The sequence below is a fragment of the Aethalodelphis obliquidens genome, unplaced genomic scaffold (genome assembly GCF_003676395.1).
Source record: "Aethalodelphis obliquidens isolate GAN/ISIS:26980383/991018 unplaced genomic scaffold, ASM367639v1 scaffold7, whole genome shotgun sequence".
NCBI lineage: Eukaryota > Metazoa > Chordata > Mammalia > Artiodactyla > Delphinidae > Aethalodelphis > Aethalodelphis obliquidens.
In genome coordinates, this window is record NW_020837951.1 from 11,245,705 (window position 1) to 11,267,877 (window position 22,173).

General features: G+C 37.7%; 1 protein-coding gene across 9 annotated transcripts in view; it reads left to right on the forward strand.

The window, feature by feature from the left end:
- DENND1A (DENN domain containing 1A) overlaps positions 1-22,173 on the forward strand; it is a 542,106-nt gene that overhangs the window by 129,186 nt on the left and 390,747 nt on the right. For all 9 annotated transcript variants that reach the window (XM_027104912.1, XM_027104915.1, XM_027104916.1 and 6 more), the window contains exon 3: positions 17,023-17,066. In XM_027104912.1, coding sequence (XP_026960713.1) covers positions 17,023-17,066 — 44 coding nt within the window. The remainder of the gene's footprint in view (positions 1-17,022; positions 17,067-22,173) is intronic.

Below are 22,173 nucleotides of genomic sequence, written 5' to 3' on the forward strand. Positions count from 1 at the left end.
TTTCCAGATGTTTCCCATACTTTGAACCTTTGCTAATCTGCTGAGGGGGTGGGGGGAAAAGACAGCAGTTAAGAGATTGTAAAACTTCAGCATCTCTTTGCCACCCTTTTCTGGCATCTTTCAGCGTGGTAAGGTATGGGGTTTGGTGTCCCATCTCTTTGGGAAATGCTTTCAATTTTGGAAGATGTGAGGGGACGGAGAGGCCCAGTTGATTGTTTAACAGGGTCTGGTCAAGGCTTAAGGCAAGAAGGGTGAAAGAATTCAAGTTCAAATTGAAATGTTGGTTACCTAGGTAACTCCAGATTATGTTGATGTGAAAGGAGAGCGGATACAGTTCTCTGGTAGAGGCTACTACTTTCTTATAATTCACCTACTTACCCTTCCTTTCCAGACTTTAATTTCTGTTGTACCTGGGTCATTTTAGGAGAGTATTTGTTGTGTTTTATCAAGGAGAGACTACAAGATCATGTCTCTTGATGCCCTCTCAATGCCTAACACACCACTAGTAGTGAGTGCATAAAAATAATCTTGCAATGAATGACCCACTAGTGCACTGGACCCCTTTTTTTCACTTGGGAAGGGAAATGTTGTCAGGATAGTCTGACAACCTCACATTGCTGGTTCTCAAGATTGGACCTTCTTGGATAGGGCCAATGATGGGCAACCGAGGGCAAGGACAGGGTAGGAGCCCAGGATGAATTAGTAAGGGCTCCTGTTGGGCGTAACCAGGATAACAGGACAAATGTAGAAGATCAGACATCTCACTTGGAAAGGAATGGGAGCCAACAATACAGCAGGGTTGACTGGGAAAGGTCAGGATTTCCAGTACAGCTTGGAAATAAAGCTTTGGTAAAAACTCCAGCGCTACGTAAACAGAAAGTCACAGTCAGAGGAACTGTATAGTTGGTTACCTCCGAAGTTGTTTATAGTTTTTATACGCTTTCTACATGTGAGTGGCCTTGGGAGGAAAAAGAGTGTTATGCATCTACTAAATGCCAGTCATTGTTCAAAGTGCTTCACATCCATTATTTTACTTAATCCTGTAAGTGCCGGGGGCCCAGAAAGGAGTGTAGCTGAACTTGGTTTTGTATGTTGAGCTACTGTGGCAGCAGTACATGGGTTGTCTTCCATAGGGTGAGATACTGCCTGGACGTAGAACAGGGCTGTGGTGGTACAGTGGGGTGCAGGGCTGGTTTGTCCCTACTAGGATGTGTAGGGAGAATGTGTGCTCAGCGTCTTGGGAAAGCATTCTCCAATCTGTGTTTGCTGCATTCCTGTGAATTCAGTCACCCACAGACTGCAGCTGGGAAGAACCAGCCCAGACAAAGCCTCATTCCTATTCTCAGGGATGAGTTGTTTGTTTATTCGAAGGTATCTGTGTGAGGGACTGTGTGAGCAAGTCTTTGAGAGGCAATAAGATGACAGCTTTTCCTGCTATACCTTTGTCTCAGTGCACCCCTGAGCACAGGCTAGTTCTCTGAGAATCCTAGTTTATTCGGGCTTGGAGAAGAGCTGGAAAAAGTTATTGAAACTTTGACAGTGGTTAGCTTTAGGCACCGTGGGGTTTGGATTGTTTTTCTTCCCTCCCCTTCCCCTTGTGTACCAGTCTCTGCTGCCCACTTAACTGCCTTTCTACCCCCAACCTCCAACAACCCACACATCCTGTACGCCCTGCTTATCAAGCCCTGGTTCCTCACCTGGCTCCACTGAGTCATCACGCCCTTAGCGTGATTGTAGAGCCCAGAAGCTAGGGAAACCTTGATGAATTCAACCCAGGAAGAACTGCCTTGTAACATGAAAGCACACAGGTGATGGTGTTTATAAGACTACTGTGGAAATGCAAATTGTGGAGGAGAGGTATCATAGAATTACTCCAAACCAAGAATCCTGTTATCTCCTACCAGGTTTTACTGGTTCTTGAAATGGAGGCTGGGCCTTTACAGAATGCAAGTTTCATAGTAATGGCAAGAAAGAGGAAACCCCTCCACTTTATGAAGTGAAAGCATGGAAGCAAAGTTGTGGAGCCAGGCAGAGAGGATGAGTGGAGTCTTCAAAATTCTCATTGTTGTGTCAAGTGTGTAGGTCTGGTTTAGGATAATTATTGAGTTAATTGCTTCTTAACGGGGAATATTTATTTTAGTGTTCAGATTTCCTAAATCCTTAATTAAAAAATCATAAGTAGAATGATATTAAAGTAGCCATGCTGCTTAAATTTAGAATTTTGCTTCATTGAAAGGACTTTAGAATTGTTTTCTGTCACTTGTGAGAGTCTTATTTACTCTGTAGGGTGGTTGGCCACAGGGAAAACCAGAAAGAAGTGCTTTCCTCAGGGCCACTCTGCTTTAAAGGTTACTTAAAGGCATGGATGTCTTACCAAAGCAATGAGTTGTCTAAGGATTTTAGATCATAGAATCATAGAATTTAAGAGTCAAGAAACATCGTTTAGTAAAAAATTTCAGTTTGTATTTGAGAGGATTCAGGTTCAGAGACTTATTAATGATCACATAGTGGCAGAATCTAGGCCTGCTGATTCCCAGTCCAGCACTTTAATATTCATGCCAAATCTTTCTCATGTTATAATGGCTATTGCAACTGTCTAAAAGCTTACTAAAAAAATGACTGTGTGCTATGAGTCAGATATTGTTCTAGGTATAGAGGATTCAAAGATAGTTAAAAGTGGTTCCGTCAAGAAAGCTAGGGTTAGGTAGGGAAGGTCAGTAGTAAATGGAAGATTACAGTCCAGTGTGATAAATACAGGACAGAGGTATACACGAGATGTGTATCAGTCAAAGTCCAGTTGAAAATAAGAGAAACTACTCTATCAGAAAAAGGATTGAATACAGAGAATTCTTACAGAGTAATTGGAAAGGGTGGAAGAACAGGCTTTAGGCTGAATCTCCAGGAATAACTTGCAGAGAAACACTACAGAAGTAACACACCAAGAGAACTACTACCTCTGCCATGTCAGGAAGCTGGGGGAATCTGGAATCTGTCACCCCAAATGTCAGCCCCAGGATATTCCCACCTTTGCCCTCTGGGCTCAGGAAGTCTCCATCAGGGTTGTGCCTCCAGAGCCATCATGCCATTCCTGCTAGTTCTGCATCAGAAAAGTAGATTCTTCATGTTACCTCCTGGCTCCCCACTTGCCTGTGCTGATTTCAAGTCTCACCAGGTGGATCTGATAGGCAGAACCTGATTCACACCTGGTATCCTAGTTGCAGGATCCTGTAAGAGATAATTTTTAGCCCAACACCTCTCTAATACTGGAGGGCCCATAGAGGGAGATTATAAGAGGTGTCAAAATAGTAATGTAAAAGTAGTAGTAATAATAGTAACAGTAACATAATGTAATAATAACATATATATAATATATAGAACATATATGATGTAAATAATACATTACGTGTATATACATACACACACATGCTTTGGAAATATATTACCAAATTATTTGCCAGAAGGAGTAGTTGAATTTTTTGTTCCCTTCCTTCATTCCCTCTTTCATTCATTCAGTATTTATTTGCTAGGCTTTATTCCAGGTTCTGGGGATAGAGTAGTGAACAAAAAAGGCAAAAATCCCTTCCATTTTAAATCATACATAGCAGTAAGGCAAAACATAATAAGACAGTATATAGTATGTTGGGTGGTAAAATGTGCTAAGGAGAAAAATAACTCAGGAAAAGAGACTATGGCATGGCGGGGGTAGGGAAAAATTATAATTTTAAATAAGGTGATTGGGGAAGACCACACTGGGAAAGTAACTTGTGAATGAAGACTTGTAGGACATGCTTCATTCCTTGATGTTTATCTGACAGAGTGAATGGCAAGGGCAAAGGTCATGAAGTGGAAGCATGGCTTGCATGTTTGAGGACAACAAATAGACCAGCCTGGCTGGAACAGAATTAGGAGGGGAGAATATTAGGAAGTGAGGTCAGAGAATTGCTGGTGAAGGGAAGTCATAAGAGGACCTGGCTTAGGTTGAACAGAATTACTGTGGCTGCTGTTTCAAGAAGAGTCTATAAGGAATCAGAAGCAGAAGCAGGGAAACCTTTCAGGAGACTGTTGTGGTAATCCAAGAGGGAAGTGATGGTGACTTAAACCAGAGTGGTAGTGGAGGAGGCAGAGAGAAATGGTCAGAATTTGAATATATTTTGAAGATTTAGTTGCCAGGATTGGCTGACAGATTGGATCTGAATGTGAGGGAAAGATCAGGAGTTCAGTTATGGACATGTTAAATTTGAGATGTCTGTTAGACATCCGAGTGGAGGTGTTGAGTAGACAGTTAAATGAGTCTGGAGTTGGGAGAAGTCTGAGCTGGAGAAATATAAAGTTGACAGTGCATATTTGTATTTGAAGTGATGAAACTGAAAGAGACCAGCAAAGGAGGACATCAAGAAGAAAAAGTGAAGAAGTGCAAGGACTAAACTCTGGGGCTCTTCAGTAGGAAGAGGTCAACAAGAAGCCCAAGGAGCAGCAGTGAGATAGGGAAGTGGGATGCTCTGGAAGCCACATGAAGAAAGTGGTTCAGTCCGCCTGCCAGTGCAGGGGACTCAGGTTCGAGCCCTGGTCCAGGAAGATCCCGCATGCCGCAGAGCAACTAAGCCCGTGCACCACAACTACTGAGCCTACGCTCTAGAGCCTGTGAGCCACAACTACTGAGCCCACATGCCACAACTACTGAAGCCTGTGCGCGTAGAGCCCATGCTCTGCAACAAGAGAAGCCATCACAGTGAGAAGCCTGCGCACCATAAAGAAGAGTAGCCCTCGCTCGCCACAACTAGAGAAAGCCCGCGCGCAGCAATGAAGACCCAACACAGCCATAAATAAATAAATAAATGAATGAATGAATGAATGAATGAATGAATGAAAGTGGTTCAAGGAGGAGGAAGCAGTCAAGGGTGTCAGTGGTGCTAAAGGTCAAGTAAGATGAGGACTGAGGATTAATAGTTGATGTCAACAGTAAGAAGGTTATTGGTATATGAGTCGTTTCAGAGAAGTGCTGAGTTGAAAGCTTGGTTGGCATGGGTTCCAGAGAGTAGGAGGACAGGAATTGGTGACAGTGAGTATAGATACTATTTTGAGGAATATAGCTTTAAAGAGAATGAGAGAAATGGGGTGGTAGCCATGGTGGGGAGGTGGGCTTGACCTTTTAAAAAATATTTGTAGAAATAACAGTTTGTTTGCATGCTGATGGGAAAGATCTGGCAGAGAGGTAAAATTAATAGAACAAGAGAATTGGTAGAGCAATGACTGAGTTGCTGAGAGGAGATGGGATCCTAGCTCACAAGTGGAGGAGGGGCCTTTGCAAGGGACATGAACAGTACTTCATGGTAATGGGATGAAGGCAGGTCTGTGGGGTTGGAGATAACTAGTGGTAGAGTGGTGGAGGGAGCTTGTGAGAGCTCTCTTCTGATCGCTCGGTTTTTTCAGTGAAGGGGCAAGTAAGATAAATGGTGGCAGTTGAGGTTGGGGAAAGTTGGAGGTCTGATGGGAGAGGAGAAAGTATGAAATAGTCACTAAGGAGAGTGAGAGAGTAATGACTTAAGGAAAATGTGGTATAATTACTAAGTTGCATTAAAGCTCTCTTACAGTGAGTAATCCAGATTTAAAGTTAGATTAGTCAGCACAGTTGTGTGGTTTTCTTCAGCCACAGTCAGGCACATTGTGGTGGCTTCTCTTGTTGCGGTGCAGGTAGATAGCTGGATTTAACAAGGATTGTGGTTTTGCCAAGGGAGGACGACAAAGTAAGAGAGGCATGAAGGAGTCAAGGATGTATGTAAAGGAACAGTTACAAAATAGAATTTAAGCTAGGTAAGGAGGATAGTGTAGACCCGAGGTGGATGAAGGGCAGAGAAAAGATTGATAGAGTGAATGTCTCTGTGGGACTGAAGAATGAAGTTGGAATGCTATAGGGAATGAACTGGGAGGAAAGGAGGTAGATCGTGGTTGGAGACTGAGGTACTTGAAATTGTGATTATTGAGGGGGTTTCAGTTATTGGTAACTGTAGAGTTTGGGTATGACCATGGTAGTGAGTAGCTGAGACTGGGTAGAGGGCAAGTTCCTTGGTGAGGAGGAGGCCAAGGAATCAAGAATTCCAGGATTTAGAAAGACCATCTATGTGAATATGTAGTAAAATCGGTAGGATCGTGGTGGGAGTAGTGGTAGAGTGAGGGGCAGTGCACCAGGATCCATAAGATTCAAGGAATGAGGAGTGACCCTGGGATCAGTAGATGACAGCAGAGTGGGGAGTGGGGTGTAGTCTGGTGACTTGAGGCTGAAATCTGGGGTTTTGGAAAATGAGGGAGAAAGTTCTGGAAGTGTCAGCAAGGAGCAGAGGCCACCTACCCCACCTCCAGGCCAGTCTGAGGAGGGGTGGAGAGGAAACGTTTCACCACTTGAGAGGGCTGCAGAGGAAGCCAGCTTTTGGCCACAGTAAGAATGTGATAATGCGAAGGGAACTTCGAAGAGGTTGAGAATTTTGCTGCCGGCTGAGCATGAGTGCTAGAAAGCAAGTAAAGGAGCTTCTTGAGTCGGGGAGCAGTGTAAGTGAATGTGCCAGTTTTGCTGTTCCTTTACCAGCTACATGTAAAATTCATTGCACTTTTGACAGAGGACATGGTTCCTTGTTTTTTAATTTTTTTTAAGTACTAGGGTGATTGAATGTTAATTCATATAAGAATATATATTTGGCTACATTTATAAATTCTGATGCCTAACAGCATGTTTTGGAAGCATCTGATTTAGATGTGAAAAGAGGAGAAAGATGAGCAAAGCATGTCAAATTTTGTGGGAAAGTGAATTGATCAGGCAGTCTAGATTTGGGGATTTATTTTTAAGAGATAGAGATGAAATGGGGTGGGTTGGTCTTAAGGGCTAGGCTAAGGATTCTAGCTTTTTAATAACATAAAGGTCTTAAAACATATCAGAAGTGATACAGGTCCTCAGAAGAATTAAATGTAGAATTGCCATCTGATCCAGCACTTCCACATCTGGATAAATATCCAAAAGAAGTGAACGCAGGAATTCAAACAAATATCTGTATACCCATGTTCATAGCAGCATTATTCACGATAGCAAGAAGATAAAAGAAACTTGTGCCCATAGATAGATGAGTGGATAAACAAGATGTGACATGTACATACAATGGAATATTATTCAGCCTTAAAAAGAAAGGAAAGTCTGACACATTCTACAACATGGATGAGCCTTGAAGCCAAGTGATGAGCCAAGTGAAATAAGCCAGTCACAGAAGGACAAATATTGTGTGACTCCACTAGCATGATGTACTTCAAGTAGTTAAATTCATAGAGGCAGAAAGAAGCATGGTGGTTACCAGGGGCTGTGGGGAGGGAGGGAACAATGGGGAGTTTTTTAATGGGGTCAGAGTTTCAGCTGGGGAAGATGAAAAAGTTTTGGAAATGGATGGTGGTGATGGTTGTACAATAATGTGAATATGCTTAATGCCACTGAAGTGTACTCTCTTTATTTATTTGTTTGTTTATTTTTGGCTGCGTTGGGTCTTCGTTGCTGCGCAAGGTCTTCCTCTAGTTGCAGTGAGCGGGGGCTACTCTTCGTTGCGGTGCACGGGCTTCTCATTGCGATGGCTTCTCTTGTTGTGGAGCATGGGCTCTAGAGCACTGGCTTCAGTAATTGTGGCGCATGGGCTTAGTTGCCCCGCGGCTTAGTTGCTTCCCGGACCAGGGATTGAACCCGTTTCACCTGCATTGGCAGGCGGATTCTTAACCACTGTGCCACCAGGGAAGTCCCTGAAATATACTCTTAATGGTTAAAATGGCAAATTTTATGTTATGTATATTTTACCATGCACACACACAAAAGTGATAAAGGATGTAGGTATTGCTTCTCTAATGATACAGATAACAACTAGCCAACAATGGCTTGTTTCTCCGGGGAAGAGAGGTGGAATTTGGTATAAGAGTCTTCTGGTTGACGGGCATAGCATGTTTCCCTTGCTGGGGTGTCAGCTTTATCTATGCTGTATGTACTAGTTTGGCCTTAGTTCTCAGTGTGGTTTAGAGGTACTTGGAAATGCATTTTCTTACACAGGAAAACATTTTTTCTGTGTTCTTATTCATTCTGTTTAGCCAATGACTTTTTTCATAGATGATACAAGGATAACCTCTAGCTTTCAAAATTACTCTTAAGTTTTTTAATACGAATTTATCTTTGAAATACTGTATTTACTAGTTGAATTGAGTGCTAGTTACTTTGGAGTCATTTTATTTATATCCTGAACTTGTCAAAGAAATTTAAATAGAGAAATTGGAAAGCTCTCATTCATAATCTGTTAGGCCTGTTTCATGACAACATGTTTTAGTTATTTGTCCAGATGTATTCTTATTGTTGAGTCACAATAATGACTAGAAGACAGATCAACGGGAGGACATAAATAAATAAAGCCGAAAAGGAAAACCAGTGTTGGACTCTTAGGAGTCTGATAATTCTAGGCTGAATCCCAGCTCTGTTACTTAACTCTGAATTTGTTCTTAGTGAGCCTCACTTTTCCTATTTATAAAATAAGGATACATCTACTACCTGGTGGAGTTGTTGTTAGGATTAAATAAGATGATAAACTCCCTTTGGCAACGACTGATATATCTAGGCATTCAGTAAGTGGTAGCTGATAGCATTATAATTATTACTGCAAAAATCTTTAATGAAACTCTGTTTCTGAAATCCAGAATGCAAGTTTAGAAAGCAAAGGAATTAGCAGAAAGGTCCTTCAATTTATACAAAGATTCACCTCAGGGTTTCGGTAAGTCTGGGAGAGTCCCTAGTGCGTTTGATGTTTACACATCATTAGCAAACAGATGCCAGGAGGCAAATAAACTGTATCTAAGGATTTTTGAACCATTGATGATGGAGAGAAAATCAGTTTCTGATAAAGTTATAACATTTCTAAGTAACTAATAGCAGGCCATGGGAAATTTTTAATTGGGCTTTTAAAAGTTTATTTCAGGAGCACATGTATTTCCAATTTGAGGCACACCTATACATCTGTAGCCATCTAATTTATAGTGCTTGCTTATTTCTCCACTGGGGTTAAATAATATAATAACAACTAATATTTATTGTGCACCTACTATAAGCCAGTGTATCTTTAGGAAGCCTGTAGCATTCAAAGGCTTCTTTTCAATTGGATGTTTTGAAATTGGCCTTTCATCCATTTGGAGAGACAGGGTATTTAATGAATTTATTTTATTCTATTCTATTTATTCTGTTATGCCAGCGTATCTGTTGGGTATATATAATCGGCAAGACATTTTGTAGGAGACAAAGCTAAGTAAAACGTGGGCCCTGGACTCACAAAATACTTATTCACTAGGCTGTTCAGAAGGGGCGTGTGGTGGTATGACATGAACCCTGGTGTAGTCCTGGGCTCTACACCTGGCTCTGCCACTTCTTCCCTGAAGCTTTTTCTGTCTCGGCCAGGACTAGGCTCAGTGCCCCTCTGCTAATCCCTACCAGGCCCTGTGATGATTGCTTGTTTAATTCTTTGTATTCTCTATTAGAGTTAGACTGTAAACTCCCGGAGAGCAAAGACTATGGCTTATTCATCAACTGGGCCAGTCACATCAGAGTATTCGTGCTGTGTGTAAATACTAACTTTCTAACTTTGGGCTAGTGATAACCTGTGCTTTCTTTAACTATGATAAAATTGATTGTGATAGTCCCAATATCATAGGTTTGTCATGAAGATAAAATCAGATATTTAATGTAAAATGCCTATTATAGTGCCTGGCACATAGTGGGTACTCAGTCAATAGTTGTATTTGAGTAGGTTAATTATCTCTTTTCACCAAATTTGACAAATGTGATATATCTATTAATGAAGACCATATGCAGTGATATCACTTTTGTGGTACATAAAGGGCATAGCTGTTCTTCAGGTTAAATCTGAAGTAATTATTCACATTGGAATAAGAATTTTATACTTACGGTACTTATTCAAAAAGGTGGAGTAAAACTAATCTTAACTCATAGAGAAATTAAATGGAAGCCCGAGATTATAACCATTAAAAACCTTCATCAGTATTTATCAGTTTGATAGATTTTTATGGATTAGTGTTCCAAACTTTGAACCAATGTAAGAAACCCTAAATACTTAAATAATAATGAAAGTTGAAAACTAGTATATTCAGTAGGGAAAAAGGTAAGTGTAAGTGAGCATGTTCTTTTGATTTTTTTTTCCCTTCCAGCACACCCTCTCTTTTCCATTTAAAATCTCCCTTTGGAATTTGACTTAGGTTTGATTTTTGGGTTTATGCAGCAAAGGTTTGGTTAATGATCAGATGTATATTTCCTGTAGGTGAAATTGGTTATGAGAAATATTTCAAATTATCAGTAAGTAGTGGCATTTATTTACTGGTCAAAAGCTATCAGCATTCTCTAGGAAGAAAGATGAAACTGTAGATTTTACTGCGTAAAGTCAATGGACTCATTATTTGTAGAACAGCTGATGCATTTAGTACTTGTTGGTTCACTTAACTGGTAACTGTACTATATTCATAACTCCAACAACTGAAAACAATAGGTCAGTGTCCACTGTTTATTCATAAATAGTCACATCAGAGCAGGATGTATCTGAAAGGCAGAATATGTTAGTTTGAGGAGGAATCTGGCACACGAATGGTTCCATTGCTTGCCATACTGAGGTGGGTTGTGCTCTCCTTTACTGAATAATGCTGTTTGGATTTTCATTATAGCTGTAGATGGTGAACTGTTCCTGTGTTTGTCAGGCTGATTGCTGTGAAGTAGTATTTGAATGTATTTTAAATGCCAGTGTTGAGGGGAAAGGCTAGAATAGAAACATGGTTTAAAATTGGTGATGACTCAAAGTTTTTATGTCTTACAGTCTTCATGTTTTATAGCAAAAAGGTTATACCTAGAATAGATTTTTAAAGTAAGAAATTCCATTTGTGCATGCAGTACTTCATTTAAAGTACTTTGAGATGATTTTTTAAAAATTAGTGAAGTATACTCCTTTGTAATTTCAGAATAAAACCTGCATTTTGGAATCAGTAATTTTTTTGAAATGAGTAATTTTCAATTTAAAAAAATTAAAAAAAAAGACAACATAAACCATTTTGTTTTATTGTCACGGAAAAGGAAAATGTGTTTTTTTTTGTTTTGTTTTTTTTACTATGTGAAATATTCTTTCCAAAAATATTTTTTAATAAGTGAATTTTAACTATCATAAATGAAATAATTTACTAGAATAATTGTATTAATGGTTCAAGTATTTTATAATATAAAGTAAGCAAAGCTGACTTTTTATAGCTATAACATTTAATAGGTAGTGTCCTTGAAGCTCTTTATTAGTTTAGTGCAGTCCAGTTTGCAATCGTACTGTCAAGAAACTTTAATTCTACATTATACAAAAAATTAACTTTTCTTCTTGAAGATTAAAAGAAAGTTTATTTTTAAGTGTGTTTGGAGGAAGATTGAGTTTGTCCTCAAAATGTACAACTTCTCGGACTGTTTTCTGAGGGTCTACATTTTTAATATATAAAAATTGAAAATGTCATTAGGGAAAGAGCAGTGTAATGGACTATTACCCATTTGCAGCATATTCCCATCTTCTCATCTGGAAAATTAAATCTGATTACAGCTGGGATTAACATTTATGGTTTTTGGGGAGAGGAAGATAGTATCTTAAACTCCATGAAATTGAACAATGAGATTATGTTGTTTATAGCTAATTTTATTTTTAAAGGTTTTTTTATTTTTTAAAAATTTACTATCATAACATTTATCATCATAACCATTTTATTTTATTTTTTTATACATTTATTTATTTATTTTTGGCTGCATTGGGTCTTCGTTGCTGCGTGCGGGCTTTCTCTAGTTGTGGTGAGCAGGGGCTACTCTTCATTGCAGTGAGTGGGCTTCTCATTACGGTGGCTTCTCTTTGTTGCGGCGCACGGGCTCTAGGTGCACGTCTTCAGTAGTTGCAGCACGTGGGCTCAGTAGTTGTGGCTTGTGGGCTCTAGAGCGCAGGCTCAGTAGTTGTGACCCACGGGCTTAGTTGCTCCACGGCATGAGGTACTTTCCCAAACCAGGGCTCAAACCCATGTCCCCTGCATTGGCAGGCGGATTCTTAACCACTGGGCCACCAGGGAAGTCCTATAGCTAATTTTAAAGTCTCACTTTTAAGGAGCAGATTTTTATCATTGTAAGCTTTAAATGTGTTCAGTATTTTGTCTCTTATTGACTGAAATATCCTAGAGATAATGACTGGATAAATTTAGTAGGCATTAAATGTAACGTTTTCTGCCTTGATACCTAGCATGCTAAAAGTGAAAGCAGTGTAGATTCCCATGTTAATGGCTATATTTGCAGTTTCCCTTATATTTCTTAAAAGAGCTCCAGTTATATAAGACTAACATTTGACAGCTTTCACAGAAAATGAAGTCAGTGTATCTTTCAATAATCAGTTAAAGTGTCATGCCTTGACCCTTCAAATGGAGTCAGTCATTAGTGTGACAGAGAAAAACGGGAAAATAATTTGGTAAGGTGTGTGTGTTTGTATGCTTATTAGTTACCAATCTACAAATGAGTCCTCATACATAAGCACAGTACTTTTATGAATTATCTTGCATTTCTGTTGTAAAAGATCTGTCTACCACGTTTTCTAGAAACTTTAAGCCTAAGGCAGAACTCAAGGTTTTTTGGATCCTGTGTAAAATAATTTATAGTGCCTTTCCAGTAAGTCTTGCCCAAACTCTTATTCTATTAATTAAACATCCTGTGGCAATCTGGTATGTCTTAAAGATTTAAAAGTATGTTGTAGTAAAAGAGTAGAAAACATGGACTATTGAGATTGAAGAAAACTAGCTTTTCTTTTAAAAAAAAAAGTAAGGCGTTTGTTCTGAGATCAGTTTTTTTTTGGTTTTTGTTTTTTTTGTTGTCAAGACACAGGCTTTTAAGCATGGTCATGTTCTGCGCCTGAATGAGACTGTGCTGTTGGGAGTCCTGTACTGTGAAATGTCTGTTTTAAGTATAGAAATGCTTTTGTGACCTCCAGTGGAAGTGGTGCACATGTGTCTGTGTGGGGTCAGCCTCTTGCATGGTTGCAGTGCTGGGAGAAGGTACTGGCTGGTCAGATTGACATAATGCGAAACCTTGTTCTAGAGCCAGCTGTCTCTTTTAGCCTTATGTGGTTAAGTCATGTGTGGACTTTTCTATACCATACATCTTGCTAGCAAGATATTTTAAATACTTTATAACAAAAAGATTGTATTTTCCTGGGAGATGATGAAGTTGATTTTTAATTTTTTAAGAATCTATTACTTGAACCTGGAGAAAGTTTCTGAGAAAGAAGGGTAATGCATTACTATATGTTCTTAGTTTTCTGTCAGAGGGACAGTTCTTAGAGAGAAAGCTTGACATATGCTGATAACTGTATTCTTACTGCCAATTGCCTAAACAAATTGTTATGTTACTTTTTTCCATGGTAGTACTCTCATCTGCAGATTTTTGTGTTGAAAGTTAGCTGTTTGGTGACACTGTATTTGGCAGTGAGGGTATGAATGTGAGAAGAAGTTTTGGAGCATTAGCAATTATAGTATTGGATAGTGGGTAAAGAAATAGATATATAAATATTAGATCGATGCACAGCTTTCCAGTGTATGTTATTTTCCATATAAAGATATAGAACATTTCATAAAATGTTACCAGACCATTTAAAACTCAAAGAAATGCAGCTGATGCAATGAAATACATAGAGTACTTGTAAAAACATACAGACACGAAAGTGGATTGCTGCCAGACAGAAAATTTAAAGGCGGTTTGCTGAACTGCAGGGTGCTAGGTTTTGTACATGTGCCATGCTGAAACTGTTAGTAAGGCGGGTGTTGTGTTGCTTGAGAAAAGCAGATTGTATTTGGACCTTTTTAACTCAGATGTTTCCAATGTCGATATTTTGGTGACATTATGGCATTATGATCGACTCAATGTGAAACATGATTTCAGCCTCCTGTGCAAAATAGACATTTAAAGAAAATTCATACAAATTATTTTTAGTATTTGTGTTAATTTTTACAAAATGGCTTTCATAGTTTTGTTAACTATCAGACTGGATCTTTGAGCTAATTGAATGGAACTTTATATAGGTTGGGCTTTGGTTTTAAAAAGCATTGCCTTTTTTTTTTTTTGATGTTGCTTTTGAGAGTGTTAAAGACCCATGAAGTTTGCTTTTGTAAATCTCAGGGCCTTAAAGAAAGGGAATCAAAAGCTTTATGCTTGAATCATAGTAAATAATAATCCATGTATTATCTTGGAACATGATTTTGTTAAAATCTGGGAATCTCACTCTAGGGGTAGTCTTAGGGCAGTTGAAGGGATTTAGTTGATGAAGGTGTTTAGTTGATGTTGCCTACCACTGAGGCAGTGTTTAGGGTGATACGATGGTTTGAATGACCCCCATCTTGGGGTTCCATGGTCATCTTTACCTTCAGTGTATTAAAACAAATTGATTTTTCTTTTCACCTATTTTCCTTCTCTTTTTTCAATTCTATGTTGTATATATGAATAAAATACATTTTAAAAATGACAAGTTAATTATTAATGTAGTTTCTTGTTAACAGTTGGTTTAGTTCATTAAAGAGATTTAAAGACCTTTCCTTTCCCACTTACAAGCAAGAAACATTTTTTTAAATTGGAGAATATACCACAAATTTTGGTTTCTGATATTCATCCCCTCAGAAAATGGTGATAAAAAATAGTCTTTGGGGCTTCCCTGGTGGCGCAGTGGTTGAGAGTCCGCCTGCCGATGCAGGAGACACGGGTTCGTGCCCCGGTCCAGGAAGATCCCACATGCCGCGGAGCGGCTGGGCCCGTGAGCCATGGCCGCTGAGCCTGTGCATCCGGAGCCTGTGCTCCACAACGGGAGAGGCCACAATAGTGAGAGGCCCGCATACAGCAAAAAAAAAAAAAAAAAAAAAAAAAGTCTTTGGTTTTATTCCCTCTTTATTTCCATTGGTATTTTGTAGTTCCCAAGAAGCAAACTATTGCAGGAAAGAGGACCTGATATTAAAGATTTATATGTGAGTCATTTCTGTGTGAAGTTTTCTGGGTAAAGAGTAATTGTTAACCACATGACAACTGGAAGAAAAAAAAAATAAGCCTTAGATTATTTTGCGGCTTTTCCAGCCTCTGTTTTACTGTGTCCCTCAGGGACTTAGAGCTGCATTTTTGTGGGGGGTGGGGGCAGGTCTCAGTACCAAATTTTAAATCCTAAAATACCAGTTATTTCGCTGAACAAAGTCATTTACATATGTGTTAGGAATCACAGCCACTGCCCTCTTTTTGGATCCTCTACCCCAAACCCACAGTACACTTTTAGAGGTTTGCTGGGCTCGTAGCTGTCTCTTTGCATCCTGCTGGCCCGCCCCCAATTCCCCCGCCTAGACCTAGTGCTTTTCATGCCACACCATTAGCGCCCTCTGGCCTCCTGTCACAAGAGGGCCAAGTCTTTGTGTGGTTTCAGCCCTTTAGGCCAGAGAGAATAGAAGCAACAGCTACTTCCTCTGACTTACCAGGGCAACCCTGCAAGATACTGCAGGAGGGATTATGCCAGAATTCTACTAGTCCCAGTCTAGACATGTCATTGGTCTCTTCCTAGTATTTGAAGATGAGGGTAAAGAAAGTCAACCAGAAGACACTTCAAGAGCCAAAGTAATCTACAGATAGTTTCAACTTTTCTGCACCACCCATTTTGGGAAGATCTTCATTTGGTGTGACCTTTTGAATATTCCTACTTTTGTTATTAGTCTTGAGTTTTGAAAAATAATATCCATTGACTTCAATGACTTGAAAACTGATATTTCTAAGATTTAAATGTAGTTTGTGAATAGGCCCATTATTTTCTCCCTTTTTGATTCTTTAACTGCAGAACAATTAACCGCATTTTTATCTTGTGGCATGGAGGGCTTTAACTTTTACATGGATTCACTTTCATGGAGAAGTAAACTGGTATTTTAAAGGATATATATGAAAACTGAGTAGTATATATTGTGATCACTGTGGTTGGGGACCTTCAAATATTGTGCTTTTCCACAGCCTTTTGCATTGATACATGATTTCTCAAATAGATATTATTCTGATCACTCTTCTTAATGTGTCTCTGAGGAACCAGATCTCTCTCTTATTAGAAAAGATTGAATGTTTTCCTAATCAATAGCAAGTGGAGTGCTAATAGCTTTTAATTAGTACACTTCTGTATTGACTTACAGACGATGCCATTGGATTATCTTGCAATTATGATTGAAGAATCAAGTGACCCCTTTCCTAATTCTATTTTAAACAGATGGTCATGAAAGATATCTTCACCTATGTATTTTTAGTTTCTGAGCAAGTCTAATTATGTTAGAACATAATATCTCATATCATGATATTTTGTTAACTCTGACAAGCTAAAAGTGTATTGTTTTCTTTTGAAGAAAACTTCATCTATTTTCAAGAGACCATGAGTATTTTGAGAAGGATATATTTTATTTTTAAAAGCAGGGAGTTTTGCATTTGTTCCTTGAAAGAATTCTTATCTGATCCTTCCCTCCACCCTGCCCTCTCCCCCACCCCACCCCGCCCAAACACACACAAGATCTGAAACTGGCCTTTAAGGTGGTTTATCAAGCCCACATCTGTAACTATGAAAAGGAGGCCTCTGATAAGAAAAGTCAGGCAGGTTTCCGATTGACTTTCTCTGGAAAAATATATCGAGGGCAATTTGCAGCTGGCAAAATTTTTTGCATTAGGTAATAGTCTAAAGTTAACAGTAGTATCAGGTCTTTAAAATTTTTCTTTTTTATATTTCTGGAGGAGGGTAATGGGAGTGCCTTGGCGAGTCCTTCCTTGTGCTCATCAACATAGCAGCCTCAGCTGCCCCCCTTGGATCCCCTGCCAGGGCTGCTATCATCTTCTGATCAAATATTAATGTGTGATCCTCTGCTTGCTCACTAATCCAAAGCCAATTAATATTATCTGTCAATTATTTACAGATCCTGAGGTGCAGAGGCAATTCCCGGAGGACTACAGTGACCAGGTTCGGAATGCGTAATTAATTTTTTACATGACAAAATTTATTTCAGAGTCGTTCAACATATTATTACTGTTCTTTTTACTGAAAGAGATAAATGAATTTTTAGAATGGAAGAGAAACAGTAATTAGGAACCCAAGACAAAAAGTAAAACATATTGAAGTAGGATCGAAAATATTGGTGCTAGATTTGGGGTGTTACCTTCAGGGGAAAAATGCACAGAAAGTAAGGAAGAAAACCTATCACAAATTTTACTTTTTATTTTGCTACAGTCTGCAGTTCATTAGCAAATCCTTTTTGGATTGCCTGTGAACTTTTTTTTTTTATGCTATTTAAGCAGGCAAGAACTGGCGTAACAAAAAGGTAAGGATGGAAGTTTATAACATCTCCTGGAATTGGAAATAGATTATGAAACTGTGTTATGGTAGTCCTTGAAGGAGAAGATACACATGCGGGAATGGTCTTTAGGGTGAGGGTGGTTCTAATGATGGTAGTGAAAGTTGTTTGGCCAATTGGTCTTGCCATCTTGAATTTCCTGCATTCTGCAAACATGGAATGAATGGAGTGGAAGGAACTATTTTACTCACAAAATACTGCTGAAGTTCCAAAGCTGCTCTACTCTTTATAATTAGATCCAGGTTATACATTCTGGATTCCAGTTTCTATCTTGAGAAATATTAGTAATGTTTTGTAGCTTTTTGGGGAACCTTACATTTTTAGTTCAAACATGCAATTTGGTATGCTTTTTTAAAGCAGTTTTGAAATAAAAGCATTCTTGATTATACAATAAAACAACTTTTTAAAGCCTTTCACATGTGGGATATGGCACATAATAAAAACATTTTTCTGAAGTACATTCATTTAATTTTGTATATTAAAAGAATGTCCTTGAATGAGGATAAGTACAATGGAATATAAATATCCAGTACAGTAGTAGTAACACCTTTGCAATATGGCTTGCTGTATAGAGGGCAAGGTATCTGATACATCTTTAGGAATATAAGTGGATAATCAGGATAATGAGATGCTTTGTCATGAGATTTTACTGTACAAGAACCCAAGAAAACTGGTATGGATTGCTTTGCATGTGATCTCAAGACTTTAAAATGAGATTTAACAAAAATAGTAATTTTCTCACTCTACCCCTTGCCTCATCTTCCAACAGGAGAGTTAGATTTTTATCTTACCCTAAGTTGGTATGGGATTGAGCCCTTCGGATTTAATTTACACAATCCAAAGATTATAGGACCTTTTTATTAATGTTTTTTTTCTTTCGACAATGTTTAAAGGGTGGAAGATCATAAAGTATTACTTAGAATAGACTTGAGGCCATAGCTCTTAAGAAAATCATTCTTTTAAAATATTGTTGTCTAGGTAAATAACCTTTGTGGTCCCATGATCTGGATTACCCAATGAGAAAAAATTATGTAGGAGAAAACTTAAAATAACATAGTTAACATCTGGGTTTATTCCTTTAAACATAGTTTCTTGCTATATCTGAAAATTTGTGAGCACCATGATCTTTTTTTTTTTGGTGTAACTTTAAAAAAATTACATGGTAATATGTTCATTAGCAAAAAGCAATTTAGGAAATAAAAATAAAAGAAAGAATGAAAAGAAAGAAATTACAAGTCATTGAAATTTTACTACTCATAACTACTGTGACAATTTGGTGTTTATTTTTTCATGTTTAGTTCTTTGAGTATATATATGTGTTTATGTTTGGGTAGAGTATGTATATATACAGGTACTCCACATACAAACACGTGAAATATGAGATAGAAATAGAAATATAGATTATCATCAATTTTGTCACTGCATATGGAGCCCAGTTTACTGATTAAGTATTGTTGTGTTGTGAACTTAGTTCTCTTTACTTTAGTTAATGGATGATCTTACAAGTATTTTATATACTGAAGTTGGAATTCAATTATAGTAGGAATCTAAAAAATAACTTTTAGCTATTTTAAAGTGCTCTTAGGATAGGCATTTGTTTTCTTTGTCTGGATCAGTGACTTAGTTTTGAAATTTGGAGGTTGATGCTCATAGGCTGCATGTAGACTTATGAGGGTATGCACATCACTGCCTTATTTAGCATCTCTTCCAACTTGACACACAGTTTCCCTTCTTTACCACATGTAACTCAAGAATGAAGGATGAATGAAAGCTCTACTTTGTTTGGAGAAGTTACCTCAAAATTCCAAGAAATTTGAGAGTTGATCTATTAGTAAAGGAAATGAGACCTGCATATTTCTTACTTACATTTTTATAATTTGGATTCTGATCTTATGTGTTTTCTTTTTAGCATTTGTTGGATTATGCCAAATTATCTTTCCCTTTGGTGTGCTATTATAAAGGGATTCTTAGAAATATTTCTATTACATACAAGCTTTAAATGCTGAATGTGTACTTAATCTAGACAACATTTCTAGTATTAAAACATTTATGATGCAATCCATAAGGAATATTTGAGATAATTCACCACAAAATATAGCACTTATTACTACACACACACACAACCCCCCCGCCTCCCCAGTTTTCCTCCCCATTCGCTTAAACTACTAGTGCTTGTTTTTACATATAGTGTATTTCCCATGTACCAGCACACTTGATCAGAGACGCTTGCTGCTGCTAGATGTTTTATTCTGTGTGTTCTTTGTGCCTTACAGTAAAAGAATCTGTCACAAATTATTGTGGCTCACTGCTTTAGAAACTGAGAAAAAAGGGAGGTTAGATTGACATCTGTGACTGAATAATGATGACCAGCCTTTTGGCTCTCCTTGAGCCACAAAGCTAGCACTGCCTTTAGAGTGGAAAAAGAAGTAAGAAGAAAGGGGAGGGATAAAAGAGAGTTACAAATCTGTGGTCCCAGAGATGTATTACTGTTGGGCCAGTTGTCTGTGTGGTATGATAATCCATTTTGATCTTCTCTGTCTTAATTGTCTGCTAAAGACAAATGGGCAGTAAAAGTTCATCAGTTTCATCTTTTTGCTTCTCGTTTAGAAGCAGAATAAATGATCCATCACTACAGAAGTAGCCTTTCTTTCTGACACGGAAGTAATGCAGACCCAACACGTTTTATTAAAATGTTTTTCCCTCATTATTTCAGTCCTCTCAGCTCTGATAGATCTTACTGTTTCATAAAAAATGTAATCTGAAATGTAAATAAGGGTCTTGATACAGAAGGAAGAAGTAATGAGCAGCCTGAGCCACATTTTCGGACTCTTGATTGTAATTACTGACAAAGTGATTTCTCTGTGCCCCATTTTTTTTTTCTTCCTTAAGTTGTCTGTGACACCCTCAGACTGCGATGACATCTATGGTTTAAAACCATTAAATCACTGTAGCACTCAATATTTCATTTAAAATCTGGTAGGCCTGCTATCTTAAAACCTGAAAGTACAGGCTTTGTTAATTCCTGAAAGATATGCAATGCCTATGTTTTCTAAAAGAGAAAAACAAACAACAACAAAGGCAAAAGCAAGGTCTTTTCATAGTTCATATTATTTATTCATCTGCTTTTGTTTAATGTTTACCTAGTTTAAATACTAAAACATTAACATTGGTAGGATCCTGACTTGGAAAGGATCCTGCATTTGAAAAAAAAACCACCTCTAACAACTTACTTGTGAAATTTAAAGAATTGTATCTCTCATAAGCGTAATCCGAATTAGTCTAAATCATTTTTTTAACGTTAAGATTACTAAATTACAGACACAATTTTCAAGTTACTTTGAGTTTGGTAGCTTAAACCAGATTCTTTTCATTCTCTTACTACAAGTTTAGATAATGTGGCTCTTAATAAAGCCTGTCTAATAGAAAATTTTTGTTAAAGAAGAACAGAATCACAATGTGTTTCTTTCATTTCTAGAAATGGTTTCTCAAAGATACCAACATGTCAATCTGGCATTAAAAATAAGAAAACAAAACATGAATATCTTTCCCTGCTGGAAACAGCCTTGTAATTAATTAAATGGATTTATAATTATTCTATTATGTTTACTGTATTCATTCATAATTATGGAAATAAATGGTAAAACTTTATTCATTGTGATTAGTGCAGTTTTAATGAATATTAATTGAATTAAAGGAGAAAAGGATAAATTAACATGTTAGCAAATTATGGTCACCACTCTCATCAAAACCCCATCTTTGGGTTCAAAACATATGATTTTTCAGATTAAAAAAGAGCCTTTAGTAATTATAACATGTAGTATGGGATAATTTAGAATAAAGGTATAATAACATATCACAGAGATTTCCATAAATAGCCTTGTAATGTGTCAAGTACAATAGGCATTACACCTACCATTTAAAAATGCATTATTTATTATATGATTTACTTCTTGTACTAAAACATTAAGAATTAATAATTTGTTCTCACAATTGCACTTTTTATAGCCTGTTTGTTCTAAGAGTGGCGATTAGAGTTTAGTGTGCTAGAAGTTGCTTCTCCACTGTGCTTATCTATATTTTGATGAAATATAGCAAGTGTCTTAGAGCTCTTTAACTAGAGGTCTGAACATACCCACCCGTCCCTGTACATGTAGATCACTGTTCAGAGCTGCAGGTAATTTTTCTTTCCACTGGCACTGAAACAGAGGTTATAATGAAACCAACAGTCTTTATACATTTATAGAAACTATAAAAATTTTATGGAAATCTTTATATAGAAACCAACAGTGTTTCTTGTATAAGCTCTGTAAGCAATGTAGAAACATGGTACATTGGGAAAAATAAAAAGGTGCCCTTTCTTTTATGGTTATATATGGTCTGTGTGATTTTTAAAATTTCACTATAGGCAGTTAAGCAAAGTGGAAAAACATGCATCACCTATATACTAAAAAGGAACAAAAATATGTTGCATAACTTAGGCTAATTGTGATGGAAATCGGCATTTCTGAGTTGCATGTAATTGCTTAAATATGGAGTTTTCATTTGTTCATGCTTCAGGTATGCTCTAAAAAAAACATTTAAACTCAGTTATTCACAGTGTAACCTATGTAAGTGGATTGAAAGATTCTGATTTGAAAGACAACGGAGATAATATTTAATCAAGGCTCCCTACTTGCTTGTTGGTGATTGCCTCCTTCTTTTAGTGAGCAGCTGTGT